Below are 18,495 nucleotides of genomic sequence, written 5' to 3'. Positions count from 1 at the left end.
AACAAACAAAAAAAAGATGTTTTACAATTCCATCACTACCTCAAGTTGACTTGTGTCCCTTCAGTCAGCCTTTTCCTCCAGCTACAGCCTCTGGCAACCACTGATTTATTTTCTGATTTATTTAGTTTTACCCTTTTCAGAATGTCATATAAATTGAATCATACAGCATGTAGCCTTTCAGTCTGACTTCTTTCATTTACCATAATCCATTTGTGATTCATCCATGTGTTGCATGTATCATTAGTTTATTCCTTTTTTTTTCTGACTAGGATTTCATTATATGGATGTTTCAAGTTTGTCGTTTATCTGCTTACCAGTTGAAGAACATTTGGTTGTTTCTAGTTTTTGATGATTACGAATAAAGCTGCTATAAACATTCACAAAGGTTTTTGGGCTGGGCACAATGACTCATGCCTGTAATCCCAGCACTTTGGGAGGCTGATGCAGGTGGATCGCTTGAGCTCAGGAGTTCGAGACCAGCTGGGCAACATGGTGAAACCCCATCTCTACAGAAAATACAAAAATTAGCTGGGTGTGGGTGGTACACGCCTGTAGTCCCAGCTACTTGGGAGGTTGAGGCGGGAGGATGGTTTGAGCCCAGGAGGCGGAGATTGCAGTGAGCCGAGATGGTGCCACTGCACTCCAACCTGGGTGACAGAGCAAGACCCTGACTCGAAAACAAAAAATGAAAAGATTGTTGTGTTTTGTTTTTTTGAAACAGGGTCTTGCTCTTTTGCCCAGGCTGGAGTGCAGTGGCGCCACCTTGGCTCACTGCTACCTCTGCCTCCCGGGCTCAAGCCATCCTCCCACCTCAGCCTCCCAAGTAGCTGGGATTATAGGCGAGTGCCACCTCGCCCAGCTAATTTTTGTATTTATAGTAGAGATGGGTGTTTGCCATGTTGGCCAGGCTGATCTTGAACTCCTGGGCTAAAGTGATCTGCCTGCTTTGGCCTCCCAGAATGCTGGGATTACAGGCATGAGCCACTGCACCTGGCAAAAAAGGTTTTTATGTGAAAATAAATTTTAATTTCCCTTGGGTAAATACTTAGGAATGAGATTTCTGGGTCATATGATTAATGTATATTTAACTTCATAAGAAACTGCTGCATTGTTTCCTAAAGTGGCTGTGCCATTTTGCATTCCCCCCAGCGAAGTATGAGCACTCCAGTTGCTTTGCATCCTTGTCTACATTTATTATTATCAATTTTATTTTTTGATCCATTCTAATAGGTACGTAGTAGTACCTTACTGTGGTTTAAATTTTCATTTCCCTAATGACTAACAATGCTTAATCTTGTTGACCATCTTTGCATGTGCTTACTGGTGATTTGTATGTCTTTAATGAAGTGTCTGTTCAAATCCTTTGTTCATTTTGGGGGGAAGATTTTTGTTGTCTTATTAAGTTTGGGATATATTCTGGGTTTTTTTTATCATTCCGGATACAAGTTCTTTATCTTTTTTTTTAACATTGTCTTTTGAAGAACAGAGTTTTAAATTTTGATATAGTTTGATTTATGTATTTTTTCATTTATGGATAATGCTTTTGTTATATCTAAGAAATCTTTGCTTAACTCAATGTATAATTTTCTTTCTTTTTTTTTTTCTTGAGACAGAGTCTCACTCTGTTGCCCAGGCTGGAGTGCAGTGGTGCGATCTTGGCTCACTGCAACCTCCGCCTCCTGGGCTCAAGTGATTCTCCTGCCTCAGCGTCCTAAGTAGCTGGATTACAGGTGCCCGCCACCGTGCCTGGCTAATTTTTGTATTTTTAGTGAGATGGGGTTTCACCATGTTGGCCAGGCTGGTCTTGAACTCCTGACCTCAGGTTATCCGCCTGCCTCAGCCTCCCAAAGTTCTGGGATTACAGGCATGAGCCACTGTGCCTGGCCCTCAGTGTATAATTTTCTGTTGCTACTGTGAATCACCACAAACTGAATGGCTTAAAACAACACACATTTATTATCTCACAGTTCTTTAGGTCAGAAATCCAGTTACAGGATGCTTCATCTGGTTCCTCTGCTTAGAGTCTCACCAGGCTGGAATCTGTGTCGGTAGGGCTGTTCTTTTTTAGAGGCTCTAGTGAGAGAACATGTTTCTAGACTCATTCTGATTGTTCAAGAATTCAGTTCCGTGCAGTTGCAGGAGTTCCTTTCCTTATTTGCTGTGGGCTAAGAATTCTCCCTTTCCAAAGGCCACCTGCATTCCCTGGCTCATGGCTGTCTTCAAGTCAGAGACAGCAGGTTGGATGTCTCTCATGCTTTGAATCTCTCCTGCCTCTTCTTCTGCTGGATCTGTCTTACTTAAAGTCAACTGATTATAGACTTTTATCACATTTACAAAATACCTTCACATCAATACACTTAGATTTATGTTTGATTGACTAACTGATGACTGTATCTCAGCCAACTTGACACATCAAAAAACCGTCATACACAGGATCACACGCATTTTCTCCCTTGCTATCTTCTAGAAGTTTTATAGTTTTATGTTTTACATTTAGGGCTATGGTCCATTTTGAGTTAATTTTTATATATAGTGTGAGGGATGGGTTAAGATTTGTCTCTTTGTATACGAATGTGTCTTTTAACCACTAAGAAGCCTTTTTTTTTTTTTTTGAGACAGAGTTTCACTTTTATCGCCCAGGCTGGAGTGTAATGGCGCAATCTTCACTCACTGCAGCCTCCACGGACCTCCCTGGTTCAAGCGATTCTTCTGTCTCAGCCTCCCGAGTAGCTGGGACTACAGGCGTGTGCCACCATGCCAAGCTAATTTTTATGTTTTTAGTAGAGACAGGGTTTCACCATGTTAGCCAGGCTGGTCTCCAACTCCTGACCTCAGGTGATCCACCCGCCTCAGTCTCCCAAAGTGCTGGGATTACAAGAGTGAGCTACCACGCCTGGCCCTAAGAAGCTTTTTTTACCAGTAAAATATACATTAATATGGTGGAACTTGATGCTAGTGGTTAGCAATCTACTACATAGCTCTTTTGATATTTAGAGCAGGAAGCTCAGCCTTTAATCACTGGCTGTGATGGATGCCACTTATCAGGCCTATGTTTTGCTGTGTCTCATTCTTGCAGATATCCTTCTTTCCAGAGTCAGGACAGCCAGAGTGCTTAAAGGAGATGAACCTAGAGTCAAAGAGTGGGGGCCGAGTTCAGAGACGTTCTGCCAAGATAGCTGTATACCACCTGCAGGAGCTGGCCTCTGCTGAACTGGCCAAGGAATGGCCCAAGAGGAAGGTGCTTCAGGACCTGGTACCTGATGATCGAAAGGTAAGGCAGAAGCATGTATCAATTTGGGAACCATTATGTCTAACGTTGTGCCTACTGTACACAGAGAAGTAAATGCACTTGAGTAAGTACGTGATAGGCAGTATTTTGTTTGTTTATCTTTGGAGATAGAGTACATCTGATCTAGCTTCGGTGTTTGGATTCAGTTAGGTTCTAGAGTGACAGTCTGTTTCATAAGTTCCTTAAAGAGCCCTCTTAATTCTGGACTACTTCCAGAGGGAACCTGAATTCTCAGATTAGATTTTTGTGTAATGTGTTTTTGTTTTGCTAGGTCATATGTAGTAGTTTATATTTAGTTGAGATAAATGGTTTCAGTTTGTTTTGTAGTAACAGAACTCCTCTCCCCCGCTTTTTTCAAAATAAAATCCTCTGCAAAACACCAGTATATAAAATAACTTAAAAACAGATTTGCTTTGAGTAGCTGTGAGTAGTGAGCCCAAAGCCTTGTCTACTTGGCCTTCTTCTTCTTGATACTTTTATTGTTCCCCTACATGGCCCCAAGCATACTTCTGAGGGGTGCAGAACCTGTTTGGAAGCCCTTGGATCTATTAGAATCTATTAGAATAGATCATAGAAGAAGGGGCCTTATTTAGCCAAAAGAAGACAAGGATATATGACTATCGGATAGTCTTGGGAACAGGTTGAAGGGATACATAATAAGGAGTAAGAGAGGAGCAAAGGGCCTCTTATTCTCCAGGGTATCAAGAAGTTCACATTTGGCATAGGGCTCTGACATACGTGAGAGGAATGTTATGTCTTATAAGAAAATAAGGCTGGGTACAGTGGCTCAAGGCTGTAATCCCAGTACTTTGGGAGGCTGAGGCGGGTGTATCATGAGGTCAAGAGATCGAGACCATCCTGGCCAACATGGTGAAACCCCCTCTCTACTAAAAATACAAAAATTAGCCTGGTGTGGTGGCAGGTGCCTGTAATCCCAGCTACTCAGGAGGCTGAGGCAGGAGAATCGCTTGAACCCGGGAGGTGGAGGTTGCAGTGAGCCAAGATTGGACCACTGCACTCCAGCCTGGGTGACAGAGTGAGACTCTGTCTCCAAAAAAAAAAAAAAAGGAAAAGAAAAGAAAAGAAGGTCAAACCCTAGTTTCTAACACTTATGTCTTTTTTGGTCTAAAAATTAGTCCAGAGTGGTAGGTGTGCACTCCTGGTGGACGCTACTGGTGTCCAAGGAGTTGGATTGTATTTTTGAATATTAGAGTATACTTTCTTGTTTTGGACTTATTTCTACATTTTTTTTTCCTGCTACAGGCTAAAGTACATGGCTATCTAAATCCAATTTAAATGTGGGTTTTGCACAGTGATATTTATCTCATGATATTACAGTCAGGTTTCAGTATGCATAGGATGTCATAAGGAAATTTAAATATTTGTTAACTGGCTGGGCCCAGTGGCTCACGCCTGTAATCCCAGCACTTTGGGAGGCTGAGGTGGGTGAAACACGAGGTCAGGAGTTCGAGACCAGCCTGGTCAACATGATGAAACCCCGTCTCTACTAAAAATATTTTTAAAATTAGTGGCTGGGCACAGTGGCTCACACCTGTAATCCCAGCAATTTAGGAGGCCGTGGTGGGCCGATCATCTGAGGTCAGCAGTTTGAGAACAGCCTGGCTAACATGGTGATACCCCTTCTCTATTAAAAATACAAAAATTAGCTGGACATGGAGGCGAGTGCCCGTAATCCCAGCTGCTTGGGAGGCTGAGGCAGAAGAATCGCTTGAACCTGGGAAGCAGAGATTGCAGTGAGCCAAGATCGTGCCATTGCACTCCAGCCTGGGCAACAAGAGCAGAAATCTGTCTCAAAAAAAAAAAAAAATTAGCCGGGTGGGACACACGTGTAGTCCCAGCTGTAGTCTCAGGTACTGGGGAGGCTGAGGCAGGAGAATCGTTTGAAACTGAGAGGCGGAGGTTGCAGTGAGCCAAGATCATGCCACTGCAATCTAGCCTGGGCCACAGAGCAAGACTTCATCTCAAAAAAAAAAATAATAAAAATAAATAAATAAATAAATATTTGTTGCTGGGCGCGGTGGCTCACGCCTGTAATCATAGCACTTTGGGAGTCCAAGGCGGGCGGATCACGAGGTCAGGAGATTGAGACCATCCTGGCTACCACAGTGAAACCCCATCTGTACTAAAAATACAAAAAATTAGCTGGGCATGGTGGTGCTTGCCTGTACTCTCAGCTACTTGGGAGGCTGAGGCAGGAGATTCACTTGAACCCGGGGGGCAGAGGTTGCAGTGAGCCGAGATTGTGCCACTGCACTCCAGCCTGGGTGACAGAGCAAGACTCCGTCTCAAAAAAAAAAAATAAATAAATAAATATTTGTTAACTCATTGATAAAGTTGGGTATTCTCATCTAGCAGAGGCTTTCCTAAAATCATCAAATAGGTTATATATGTGTATATGTGTATATATATGTGTGTGTATATGTGTGTGTGTGTATATATATATATATATATATATTTTTTTTTTTTTTTTTTTGAGATAGCGTCTCGCTCTGTCACCCAGGCTGGAGTGCTGGCATGATCTCGGTTCACTGCATCCTCTGCCTCCCAGGTTCAAGTGATTCTCATGCCTCAGCCTCCCAAGTAGCTGGGATTACGGGCACATACAACCATGCCTGGCTAATTTTTTGTAGAGATGGGTTTTGCCATGTTGCCCAGGCTGGTCTCAAACTCCTGAGCTCAGGCAATTCGCCTGCCTCGGCCTCCTGAAGTGCTAGGATTACAGGCGTGAGCTACTGTGCGTGGCCTGGTTTATATTTTTGACAGCGTATAGATAAAAGGCATTATTCTTTCTTAAATATAAAAATTTAATCTTTTTGAGTAGATAACATATTCTTCAAATGGTTCAAAAACTCAAAATGATGCTGAACATTGAATTAGCCCACTCCCACCTTGTCCTTGTTCTGTCCTGTCCCCATGGTTAACCATTCTTATTAGCTTCTTGTGCATCTTTCCACTGTTTCTTGATGTACATATAAGCAATGTATATTCTTTCTTAAAAACTTTTAATTTTGAAATAATTTTAGACTAGTTAGCAGAGTTTCCAAATGCTCTTCACCTAGCTTCTCCTAATGCCAACATCTTACATAACCATATCTTAGGATATTATCAGGATACCACATTTTATTTCATTTCTGTGTCTCCTTAGTCTCTTCCAATCTGTTATAGTTCCCCTGGCTTTGTCTTTTGTGTCCTTGATGCTGTTGAAGAGAACTGGCTGGTTATTTTGTAGAATGTTCCCCAGTGTGGATTTGCATGATACTTTCTCAAGATTAGGTTGAGAGTATCATGACTCTCAGTGGTATTCTTGGCAAGAATACCACTGAAGCAATGTTGGCCCTTCTCCATGTATCATATCAAAAGGTATATGATGTTGATATGTCTCTTACTGATGATGATAATTTTGATCAGTTGCTTAGGGTGTGTTTTCTAAGTATCTCAATGGCAAAACTACAATCTTCCCATTTGTAATTAGTGGATATTTTGTGGGGAGATGGAATATGCACATATCCTGTTTCTTATCATACTGTTGCCTTCTTAGATTAGCATCCATTGACAATATTTGCCAGTAGCATTTTTTTTTTTTTTTTTTTTGGAGACGGAGTCTCACTCTGTCACCCAGGCTGGAGTGCATTGGCGTGGTCTCGGCCCATTGCAACCTCCGCCTCCCGGGTTCAAGCAATTCTTCTGCCTCAGCTTCCTGAGTAGCTGGGACTACAGGTGTGCACCACCACGCCCGGCTAATTTTTGTAGTAACAGTAGAGACGGGGTTTCACCATATTGGCCAGGCTGGTCTCGAACTCCTGATCTTGTGATCTACCCCCTAGAGTGCTGGGATTACAGGCATGAACCACCGTGCGTGGCCGCCTGTAACAGTTATGCCTGTGATGTTTACATAATGATTTTCAGTTTCCATCGTTTTTTCTGTAATTATTGATTAGAACTGTACTGTGAAAAGATCTGTTGTTTTTCTCTATTTGTATAAGTAAAGACTCAATGATGTTTATTTTATTCCATGAGTTATAATCCAATGCTGTTATTATTTATTTTGCTGCTCAGTGTGTCCTGGATTTGGCAGTTGAGAGCTCTTTCAAGTGGGCTCCTGTGTCTTTTTGACATCCCCTATCCTTTTTTGAGAAGATTTTTTACTTTATGACATGATAAGACAGGCCGTAGGCTTATCTTCCATTTTTCCTGCCCCAACCCTGGAATCAACCATTTCTCTAAGGAATCCTGGTTCCTTTTATTAAAGAATATATTTAGAAGTGAACATTTAAGTGCTAGTTCTACTGGAGTGTCATTGTTTCTGTGCCTTCTTGGTGGATAGAGTTAGGATATAAAGGCATGTATAGTCATACATGCACACATACACATCCATATTTATTTTATGGCTGTCTGTATGTATATTAAAAGCCATGAGACCTTCATTTCCAATCCAACACCACAAGTTTCCTTCTAGCCTTCCTTTTTCCTTATTTGTAACTTCTTTCTCCAACAGTGAGAAACCCGGTTCTGATTATCCACAGTATATTTACTTATTTACTCAATTCTAGTAGTATATAAAATAGTTTCAGAATTACCAACTTATTCCCTTGTAAAAAACAAATTTTCTGTATTTGTGTGTACTTCTTTTCATCTTGAGCCTTACAGTATATAGTGAAAATAGTATTTTCCAAAGTTACTGAGGTTAGTTTTTTCTTCCCTGCCCCCATCATTGTGTCATTTATTTGTAATAGGTTCATGTGTTATTTTTATTAAGTTTTGGGTTTCCCCTACATCCTATTTAATGTAACTATTCATTTATTTTGGGAGTATATGAAACTACCATGGTTCTAAATCAGACCTATTCAAAGAGATATGTTCTGAGTCACTACTCCTCATCCCAACTATTCCATTCCCATTCCCCTTTTCTTTCTACTGTGTTCCCACCTACCTCCAAAGATAACCAAACTCATTCGTTTTTAGTTTATCCTTCCTGTATTTTTATGTGATGGATCATCAGATACATGTATATTTTCTTATATCCCCTTCTTTCTTACTACAGATAATTTTTTTGATACTCTGCTTTATTTCACTTAATAATATAGTTGTGGCCAGGTGTAGTGGCTCACACCTGTAATCCCAGCACTTTGGGAGGCCGAGGCAGGCAGATCATGAGGTCAAGAGATTGAGACCATCCTGGCCAACATGGTGAAACCCTGTCTCTACTAAAAATACAAAAATTAGCTGGGCATGGTGGCGCACACCTGTAGTCCTAGCTACTTGGGAGGCTGAGACAGGAGAATAGCTTGAACCTGGAAGGCGGAGGTTGCATTGAGCCAAGATAGCACCACTGGACTCCAGCCTGGGCAACAGAGCGAGACTCCATCTCAAAAAAAAAAAAAATTTATATATATATACAGTTGTCCCTCAGTACATGTGGGGCATTTGTTCCAGGACCTCTGTGAATACCCAAATTTGTGCATACTTAAGTTCCGCAGTCAGCCCTGCCAAGCCTGTGTATATGAAAAGTGGTCTTCTGTATAGATGGGTTTTGTGTACTGAGAATACAGTATGCTTGATCCTTGTTTGGTTGAAAAAATCCACATATAAGTGGACCTGCACAGTTCAAACTCATGTTGTTCAAGGGTCAACTGTGTAACCTGGAAATAACTCCACATGTGTTCATAGAAATCATCCTCATCTTTTTTATAGCTGGATAGTATTTCATTTACATAAATGTGATAGTTTATTACTATTACTAATGTGATAGTTTATTACTATCATATTTATGATAGTAAATATGTATCATATATGATACATTTATAATTATATTTATATAAACTATGTACTATGGAGCTGTAAAAAAGATTTTAGATAGGCCCATTTACACTAGCTTCAGAGGAGACTAAATGCTTATAAATAAAGCCACTTCTGTACTCTATAAAAGTATTGTGTACCCTATTATTTTATAGATTTACCAGAGGTTCTTCGGGCTGCCTTCCTTACTTCCTCCATTACCTTTATGGGCTTTGGGTGTGTTTTTTTGTCGCAGAGAATCAGCTTCTTTTCAGACACTTCCATTGTCAAAGCAGAAAGATTGTTTACTCACCAGAAATATAGCTATTTACCCATGGTGGACTTTGCAAGAACTGTCTGTGCAGGTTGCTCTCTCCTCTCTGGAAACTCTAGTTGTAGTTGTAAGGAGAGATCAACTCACGTCAAAGCCTGTAAAAAGAAGTGCTAGAAATAATTCTACTTTTGAAATATAAGCAGATATTATGTATTCTATTATGTGATTTCTGTCACATCCCTGTTTTATGTTGAACCTTAATTTTTTTGTTTTAGAATTTTAAAAATACCAAAATTACCATGTTATAATTGAAGAAAAATTAGAAATGCAGATAAATAGGAAAAAATATTAAAATGATTCAAAATCCTACCAGAGATGTAGTCCCAGCTACTCGGGAGGCTGAGGCAGGAGAATGGCGTGAACCCAGGAGGCGGAGCTTGCAGTGAGCCGAGATCGTGCCACTGCACTCCAGCCTGGGCGACAGAGCGAGACTCCATCTCAAAAAAAAAAAAAAAAAAAATTCTACCAGAGAATACCACTGTTAATATTTTGATTTATACACTTCTAACCTTTTACTCATCTACATTTATTTCTATGACTGAGTACACGAATGCGAATTTGTATCCCTCTCTTTTTTTAAATTTATTTTTTTCTTTCCTAATCATTAGAACCTATGAATCTTTCTTTTTTAACACGTATTTTAATTCTATGTAGTACTCTGTAGCTTTTTTTTCTTTTTAAACTGTAGGTGAAGTATTATATCTGAGTCTCTTGTCCTCTGTTAAAAATCAAACTTTTCTAAGACAAACAATAGACCATTACACTTATCAGTTTCAGGTACTTTATAGGGTCTTATATCTTACAGTTTTTTTGTGTACAAGAGTATAGATTTCAGAATTATATAACCTAAAGAGTTGGGTGTGAAACTTTTGGGATATTTTGATTGGGAGTTGTATTTATCTAATGTTTCTGGTTGTCTTGTCTTGTAGTTAAAATATACTCGTCCAGGGCTACCTACCTTCAGCCAGGAAGTACTACATAAATGGAAGACAGATATCAAGAAATATCATCGTATTCAGTGTCCTAACCAGGTGGTTCTTTCTCATTCATTTATTCAGTAAATGTTTATCAAGCATCTGCTCTTGCTTCTGTTATTTATTCCTTCACGACAAAGTACCTGAACCTCAGTGGCTTAAAACAATTATTTTATTTGTTCACAATTCCATAGAGCAATAATTCTGTAAAGGCTCAGGAGGGCAGTTCTCCTGCGATACGTAGCATCAGCTGGAATCGCTCATAAAAGTGCGTTCAACTGGAAACTCAGACTGGAATGTTCAAGATGGTTTCTGTGCAGCTGCATTTATCTGGGAGCTTGGCTGTCCATATGGCCTCTCTCTCTAGCAGAGTAGTTGGGCTACCAGCAGGGTACACAGTGACTGACTTCTCAGAGAATATTTTGAGATCATGAAAGCAGGGCTGCAGATCTCTTAAAATCTAGCTTCAGAATTTGCACAGCATCACTTCCATGGTGTTTCATTGATCAAAGGAATCATGGGACTAACCCAGATTCACAGGAAGGGTAAATAGACGCCACTTCCTGATGGCAAGAGTGGAAGAGAATTTGCAGCCATCTTTATTTTTACGATTCTAAAAATATTTTTATTTTCTAGAGTCAAGATGAGGGAGAGAGCCATCTTTAAACTATCACAGCTATAGTAGATTCAGTACTTTGCAGAGGAGTAAATATAAAAGAAGTGGGAACACATTTGCACTAAATAAAGCAGATTTAAAAAAAAACTATATAATTTTCTGTGTTTCTCTTAAGTGTCAGAGAAAGTACTGAGGGAAGGAAATGGCTTAATCTTTCCTAAACAACTTGTTCACCTTCTGTTTCTTTTCTTTTTACCTTTCCTTGGCTTTCCTTCTTTTGCGGCTTGCATGTATATTCTTTTTTCGTTTGTTTTGTGGCACAAATTATTGGTTTTCTTCCTTCAAATGTGGAGTTGGTCAGTGTAAATGGCCAGATTGTTCAGAGAAGGGAGCTATTTGGCATAGTCTTCACACTATTTCTTCTCTTTTGCAGGGCTGTGAGGCTGTCTACAGCAGTGTATCTGGCCTTAAAGCTCACCTGGGCTCTTGTACATTGGTTTGTAACTTTTTAAACTTACTATCTTAACATGTCCTCTAAAATAGTCTGACATGGAAGAGAATTCAGTTTAGGTGAACAGCTAGTTGTCCTGTTTACCATTATCTTCAGAGGCTGCTTTAGATTTTTATGTCTCTAAGATTCTTGGTCTGGTATTGGGTGGGATGCCAGGGCATGTCCAAGACTTAGAAAAGATCACCATAGTCACAAGTCATTATCAATTTAAAGGAATTGGAAGAAACATATATTTGTTCTGAGTTCCTATCCCTGAATTTTAAGAGATTCAGCTCCTTGCATTTGAGCCTCTCCTACACTGGGCCTGCCCTGTTTAGGTGGGCCTAAAACTTTGTAGAATCACCTTACATGTGCTTACCTGGATTGGTAAAGATCCTCTATACCCATCTGAACCATACTGGCCTCTCGGGATGGGAGGTGGGATAGGGTGTCAGGCTAACAGCCATTCACCTCACTGAATCTTTTCCATGTTGACCCAGGTGTCCTACAACCTACCAGCCATGGGAATTGCTGCCATTTTCCAATCTCCTCACACAAAATGAGCACCATGGAAACCTGAAGCTTCAGGAGGGGAGAGAAGTCTCAGTTCAAGGCAACAAGGGAGTTGTAGGCATCTAAACCAGATCTGTCCAGGAATGCTTAGGAGTTTGTCATCTTGATCCTAGTTTCTGAGTCCTTAAACTAGGTATTACGGATGGTACTCTTCTAATTCTGGATTTTGAAGGCACTTTTTGCGACAGTAGATCATAGTGGGAAGAATTGTACATTGGTGCCTCTGGTGAATTTTGGGCATTTGATCATTTTGGGGGAGGAACCAAGACAACCTGGAAGTGAAGTGAAAGGAACATAGGAAGGTAGAAAGATGTGGCATATTACCTGAGAAAAAGTAGGAGACTTTCAGGTTGTGTTGAAGTAGGGTGGGTGATTGGAACAGAATTGCACTAGGATGGATTTATGTTGATAATCATCCATCCAAGCTGGTTTTCCTAAATCTATTACTAAATTGGATCTTTTTCCTTCTTATCTTTGCTGAAGTAGAATTCCCTCTTTTCATCTCTAACAATCCCTACACATAGCCCAGTTATGTTGCTGAATTTACCAGTAATTCTTTTTTGTTTCTCTCTTGGAAATAGGGAAACTTTGTGGCTGGAAAATACAAATGTCTTCTATGTCAGAAAGAATTTGTGTCAGAGAGTGGTGTCAAGTATCACATCAACTCTGTCCATGCTGAGGTGAGGTTTTTGTAATCCTGTGGGCCTGATATGTAAGCCACAAGAGAGGTAGACTTTGTCCCTATTGTTATGGACTAAGGCTGTCAAGGAAAGTATCTCTAAAGTGGTTACCAGAGCCATTAGAGTTAAAATATTCTCTAAACTTAGATATATAATTGTATTTTTCTGTGAAAGTATTTGAAGTCACTGTTGAGGGGTGGGCGGGGTGGCTCATGCCTCTAATCCCAGCACTTTGGGAGGCCAAGGCAGGAGGATCACTTGAACCCAGGAGTTTGAGGCTGCAGTGAGTTGGTTGCGCTATTGCACTCCAGCCTAGGCAACAGAGATCCTGACTCAAAAAAAAAAAAAAAAAAAAAAAATCACTGTGACTGTAAGCATCCTTGAACTCTTTTTTTTTTTTTTTAGACAGAGTCTCGCTCTGTTGCCCAATCTGGAGGGCTCACTGCAACCTCCACCTCTCGGGTTCAAGCAATACTCCCTGAGTAGCTGAGATTACAGGCACCTGCCACCATGCCTGGCTAATTTTTGTATTTTCAGTAGAGATGGGATTTTGCCATGTTGGCCAGGCTGGTCTTGAACTCCTGACTTCAGGTGATTCACTTGCCTTGGCCTCCCAAAGTGCTAGGATTACAGGTGTGAGCCACCATGCCCGGCCTGAACTCTTCTAATTCCTTTAAATCCAATTAAGTCAAATGTTTGGGAACCAGATTGAGTTTACATGTTTGAAATTCTTATTTCACAGTGATCTCTATACATTCATGCCTTCTAGCATTCTAATGTCTTCCAGCAACCCATTTTTAATGCTGTTTAAAATACTGGATAAAACAACTAAAGGACATTATTGAGACAGTTGGGGAAATTTGAATGCTGACTATATTAAATAATAGTATTGTGTCAGTGTTAACATTCCCAAAGGTGATAGTTGTAGTCATGCAGGAGAATGCCCTTGTTCTTAGGCAGATATATGCCAAAGTGTTTAGGGATGAAGTATTATGATGTCTGCAACTAACTTGCACATAGTTCAGCAAAAGAAAGAAGGAGGGAAGAAGGAAGAGAGGAAGGAAAGAAATTAACAGTGGTAAATTTGATTGTTCATTGAACTGTTGCAACTTTTCTGAAGGTTTGTAATTTTTCAAAATAAAATTTTAAAATTGTGTATAAAAATGCTTTAAAGTTCAGAAGGTCAAGGGTTTTCTCTTGGGGAAGGTTTTTTAGTAATACAGGTGAACAGAGAAATCGTTTATGATATAATTAAATAGTCCTACTACAACAGCTTAGGAATACAATTTGCATTCTCTTGGAATATCTCACTGCAGAAACTATTGCTGCCTGATGTGGAAAAATAAAGGGAATACCTTTATTTATTTTCTGCCCTCAAATTTGATAGTACTTAACAATGTGAGCTTTAATTACTTCCATAAAATTTGGTTTCTGTTGCTTTACTGGCATAAGCTTTCAGAATCCCTAACCAAAGCCTGAGATGTCTTCTGAAGGCAGTCATATCTTTTTAGTAATAATAGCATATCTTTTTTTGCTTTAGGAAGTATTTAAAAGGTAATTATCGGCCAGGCACGGTGGCTCACGCCTGTAATCCCAGCACTTTGGGAGGCCGAGGCGGGCAGATCACCTGAGGTCAGGAGTTCAAGACCAGCCTGGCCATCATGGTGAAACCCCGTCTCTACTAAAAAGTTAGCTGGGTGTGGTGGCGGGCACCTGTAATCCCAGCTACTTGGGAGGCTGAGGCAGGAGATTTGCTTGAACCCGGGAGACGGAGGTTGCAGTGAGCCGAGATTGCGCCACTGCACTCCAGCCTGGGCAACAGAGCAAGACTCTGTTAAAAAAAAAAAAGGTAATTATCTCCTGACAAAATCTGGCCTTTATATAGTTAAATGGTTTGTCTATTTTCTTCCTAAAAAGTTAAAACCAACAGAATTGGAACCAACAAATTTCACTTGGTTTGGGGCATGCTCCCAGGCATTTGTTTATTGATTTATGCCTCTATGAATTTTGTGGGTGGTAAAACATCATTACCCTGTTTCTTCCTCCCTCCATCACATTTTCTTACACTACTTTTTTTTTTTTAACAGAAAATTTCAAACACATGAAAGTAGAGAAAATAGCATAATGAACCCAGTATGCTGTCAGCCATCCTCAGCAATCATCAGTGTATGGCCAATCTTGTGTCATTTATAACCTCACTTTTCTCCTCCCTTAAAGGCTTACTTTAAAGCAAATTCCACATAAAATTTCAGCTGTAAGTGCTTCTTTCAATATATATCTGTAAGAGATAAGGACTTTTGAAAACATATGACCACAAACATCATTATACCTAAAAAAGTTAAGAATTTTAATATTATCATATGTCTAGTTATTATTTAAATTTCCCTGATTATCTTATAATGTTTTTTCAGAGTTGATTTTTCAAATTAGGATCTAAAACAAGGTCTAAATATTGCATTTGTTTGTTTTAATCTAGAGCAGCACTATCCAAAAAAATGTACTGTGAGCCATGTATATAATTTAAAATTTTCTAGTAGCCACATTAAAAAAGTATTTTAAAAGATGAAATTAATGTTAATAATTAAGCCCAATATATCTAAAATTATTTTTAACATTAAATCAATAAATTATTGAGATATTTTACATTTTTTTCATAACAAGTCTTTGAGATTTGTTGTATATTTTACATGAAAGCATATCTTAATTTGTTCTACTCACATTTAAACACATCACTTACCACATGTGGCTAGTGGCTATCTCATTGCATGGTGCAAGACTAAAAGCTTCCTCTTCTTTTTTACAAATTTGCCATTTATTGAAGAAACCGGATCACTTGTCACATACATGTACCCACATTCTGGAATTTTGCTGATTGCACCCTATGATAGTATTCCTGTATTCTGGCTATTTCCTTTTTTGCTTTTTGTTGTTGTTGTTGTTTGTTTTTGAGGTACAGGGACCACTGCAGTGGAGTCTTGCAGTGGGGCAGAGAGATTGGGCTCAACTCCCTATTCTGGCTTTTCCTATGAATTGGTAGATTTAGAAGATTGAACAGATCACTTGATAAGATTGAAGTTCTTTCTTTTTTGGCAAAAATACTTTATAATTGGATTTCATGTCCCCTACCCCTTAATTTTTTAAAGTGAGCCTCGAAAATGTTAAGTAATTCGCCCATGGTCACGTATCTAGAAACAGAGCTGGGATTTGCACCCAGGGGTCTGGCTGCAAAATTTATGCTCTTAGTTACGATGCCGTCATGGAATAAAAATCTCCTATGGCTCAGTGTGTTACATCTCATGATGAGATTTATACTCAGGAGATATAAGAGTGGGATGATGCTAAGTAAACAGACTTTGTAGATCATTTATTAAAGTCCCTAGAATTACGCCTTACAAAATATGTGCTTATAATAGCTGCTCTGTGTTGGATTTCTCCATCTTAAAATATAGAATCCTGAGGTATGGTTCCATATCTGTTTCCTTCTTACTGTGTTCTGCCCTAATCATGCCTTTTTTCCATTCTTCCTCCACCTTTCTTTATGTTTGTTCTTCACTATATTTTCGACTGGATGACATTTCTATTTTGCCTCTCTAGGACTGGTTCGTTGTAAACCCAACAACAACCAAAAGCTTTGAAAAGCTGATGAAGATAAAGCAGCGGCAGCAAGAAGAAGAAAAGCGGAGGCAGCAGCACAGGAGCAGAAGGTCTCTAAGAAGGCGGCAGCAGCCTGGCATTGAGCTTCCCGAGACAGAGCTGAGTCTTAGAGTAGGGAAGGATCAGAGGAGGAATAATGAGGAACTGGTAGTGTCAGCCTCCTGTAAGGAACCAGAGCAGGAGCCAGTGCCAGCACAGTTCCAGAAAGTAAAGCCCCCAAAGACTAATCATAAACGAGGAAGGAAATAGGCAGTCAGTGTAAAAGTGCTCCTAGGAAAGCAGATGTGATGCTGTTGTCACGGGGACCTGTGCTGGGAGGACTGAGTGAAGATTCTTTCAGCTGTTTGTGTAAGGCTGTGACTTTCTCAGCTCCTTCCTCCTGTGTAAATTTCACTGTCTTCCCTTCTTACACTTTGATTCCCCCTCCCCTTTTAGTAGGTTTTCCTGCTATTCCTCCTCAAGTCCTCTTGTTTTTTTATCTTGCCCAAAGAGCTCCCTCTCAAGGCCAACTATAGGCTCCTCTTGCCCTGTACAAAACTAAGAAACCTCTTTGGTTGTCCTTTCCTTCCTGGGGTATAGAATGTTCTTGGAAGCTCCATTGATTTAGTAGCTGCTCCATCATCTAGCTTGTGAAACCATTCCAAACTAATTTTTTAAAACCATAACTGATTTGTCATTTTGTATTTGTGATATAACAAGTCTAGAAGCTAGAAGTGTTGTCATTCACATAATAAGATTACTCTGTCTCCTTGGGAAAAAAACTTTATGGAGGCTGTTTGTCCTCTCAATATGGTTTTAAGATTGAAAGTAAGAAAACGGATTTAGGATGAAAACTCTAGAACTACCCTATGCTGTTTATACTGGGAAATGCTTTGTACCAAGTAGCAGTGACTAGACCCACAGACATGAAAAGCAACCTTAGGAGTAAAGTGACCCAAACATTAAAATGACAGGAAAGAGAAAGTAGAAGCAGCAATAAATACTGCCCCAACTTTCCTGGAGCCCGAGGCCTCATCCATAGCTATGATCACTTGCCCTCTGAAGCTTATTTTTGCTTCTTTGGTTTTAAGAATTGAGAAATATCACATTGCCCCTGATGTTTTGACAGTCTCCTAGTGCTCCTGGTAGTGCCACTAAGGGAAAACCAAGGTGCGCATTCCTTCTCCCTGGACTTTACCTTACTTGTTAGTCTACGCCCCACTGTTTTCACCCATCCCCTTAGCCAACCTCTGTCTTTTTGAATTTTCTGAGAATATTGTCCTATCCTCTTTTATATATGGAGTTCTCTCCTCTTTATATCCTGAGACTTTGACACCAGATGTAGATATTTATCTGGAGCTGGAAAGAAAAATTCTTTTTCTGTACCTCATGCCTATCTGGTAATGTTTAATGGGTTATTTCTCTTTGAGGGTGGCTTTCTCTGGAACATTGGTTAGAGCAGGTTTGTTGTCGTGTTTCTGGATTCTCTTCCCCATTTTGCGTAAATATTGGTCTTATATATTCTTGCCTATTTTGTGGCATATGCCACATAAAAAATGAACCCTGATACAGACAAGTACTACCTTTTCAAATTCTGAAAGGCTATTACCACTTTAACTCTTTGTGCTCCTCCAAATAGCTTTAAAATGTGGGCTTTTGTGAAGACCACTTTCAAACAAGGGAGCACTGAAACCTGAATTGGATACTGCCAGAATAGGTAGTTTTGAAACAAGTTAAGGACATGGTATATGCACTCTGCATTTTCATTGGCAGTGTGCCCTTAAAGCCCTTTCAGTAGATGAGGGTTGTCAGGGAGGAGAAATGAAGAAGCTATGTTAATTTCTGGTGAGTAAGACCTGGGGAATGTTTGGCAATGACAAAAGAAATAAATGACTCTCAGAAAGATGTTTCCAGTGTTCTTTGACGCCGACCTGCTGCATGACTCCTTGACACTGTATGGGGGTAAGAAGATGGCTAGAGATGGGGGTGAGTTTGAAATAAATTCCACATGCAGTTGTCTCAGTAGTTCTTTGGTTCATGAATTATGCTGGTTAAAATGAGTAGTTTGAGATTAAAGTGAATTAGTATAGGAAACTTGCCCAGTTTCATC

At 39.9% G+C, this 18,495-nt stretch overlaps 1 protein-coding gene across 2 annotated transcripts in view; it reads left to right on the top strand.

Moving 5' to 3' along the window:
- The window catches only part of ZNF512 (zinc finger protein 512), a 39,978-nt gene extending 21,690 nt beyond the window's left edge, over positions 1–18,288 (top strand). For both annotated transcript variants that reach the window (XM_008952485.5, XM_003827118.6), the window contains exons 10-14: positions 3,077–3,271; positions 10,349–10,450; positions 11,443–11,505; positions 12,654–12,752; positions 16,347–18,288. In XM_008952485.5, coding sequence (XP_008950733.1) covers positions 3,077–3,271; positions 10,349–10,450; positions 11,443–11,505; positions 12,654–12,752; positions 16,347–16,655 — 768 coding nt within the window. In that variant the 3' untranslated portion in view covers positions 16,656–18,288. The remainder of the gene's footprint in view (positions 1–3,076; positions 3,272–10,348; positions 10,451–11,442; positions 11,506–12,653; positions 12,753–16,346) is intronic.
- The last annotated feature ends 207 nt before the right edge of the window (positions 18,289–18,495 follow it).

The sequence above is a fragment of the Pan paniscus genome, chromosome 12 (assembly GCF_029289425.2).
Source record: "Pan paniscus chromosome 12, NHGRI_mPanPan1-v2.0_pri, whole genome shotgun sequence".
Classification (NCBI taxonomy): domain Eukaryota; kingdom Metazoa; phylum Chordata; class Mammalia; order Primates; family Hominidae; genus Pan; species Pan paniscus.
The sequence above is the reverse complement of the archived record's forward strand: the minus strand, read 5'-3'. Positions and strand labels throughout refer to the sequence as shown.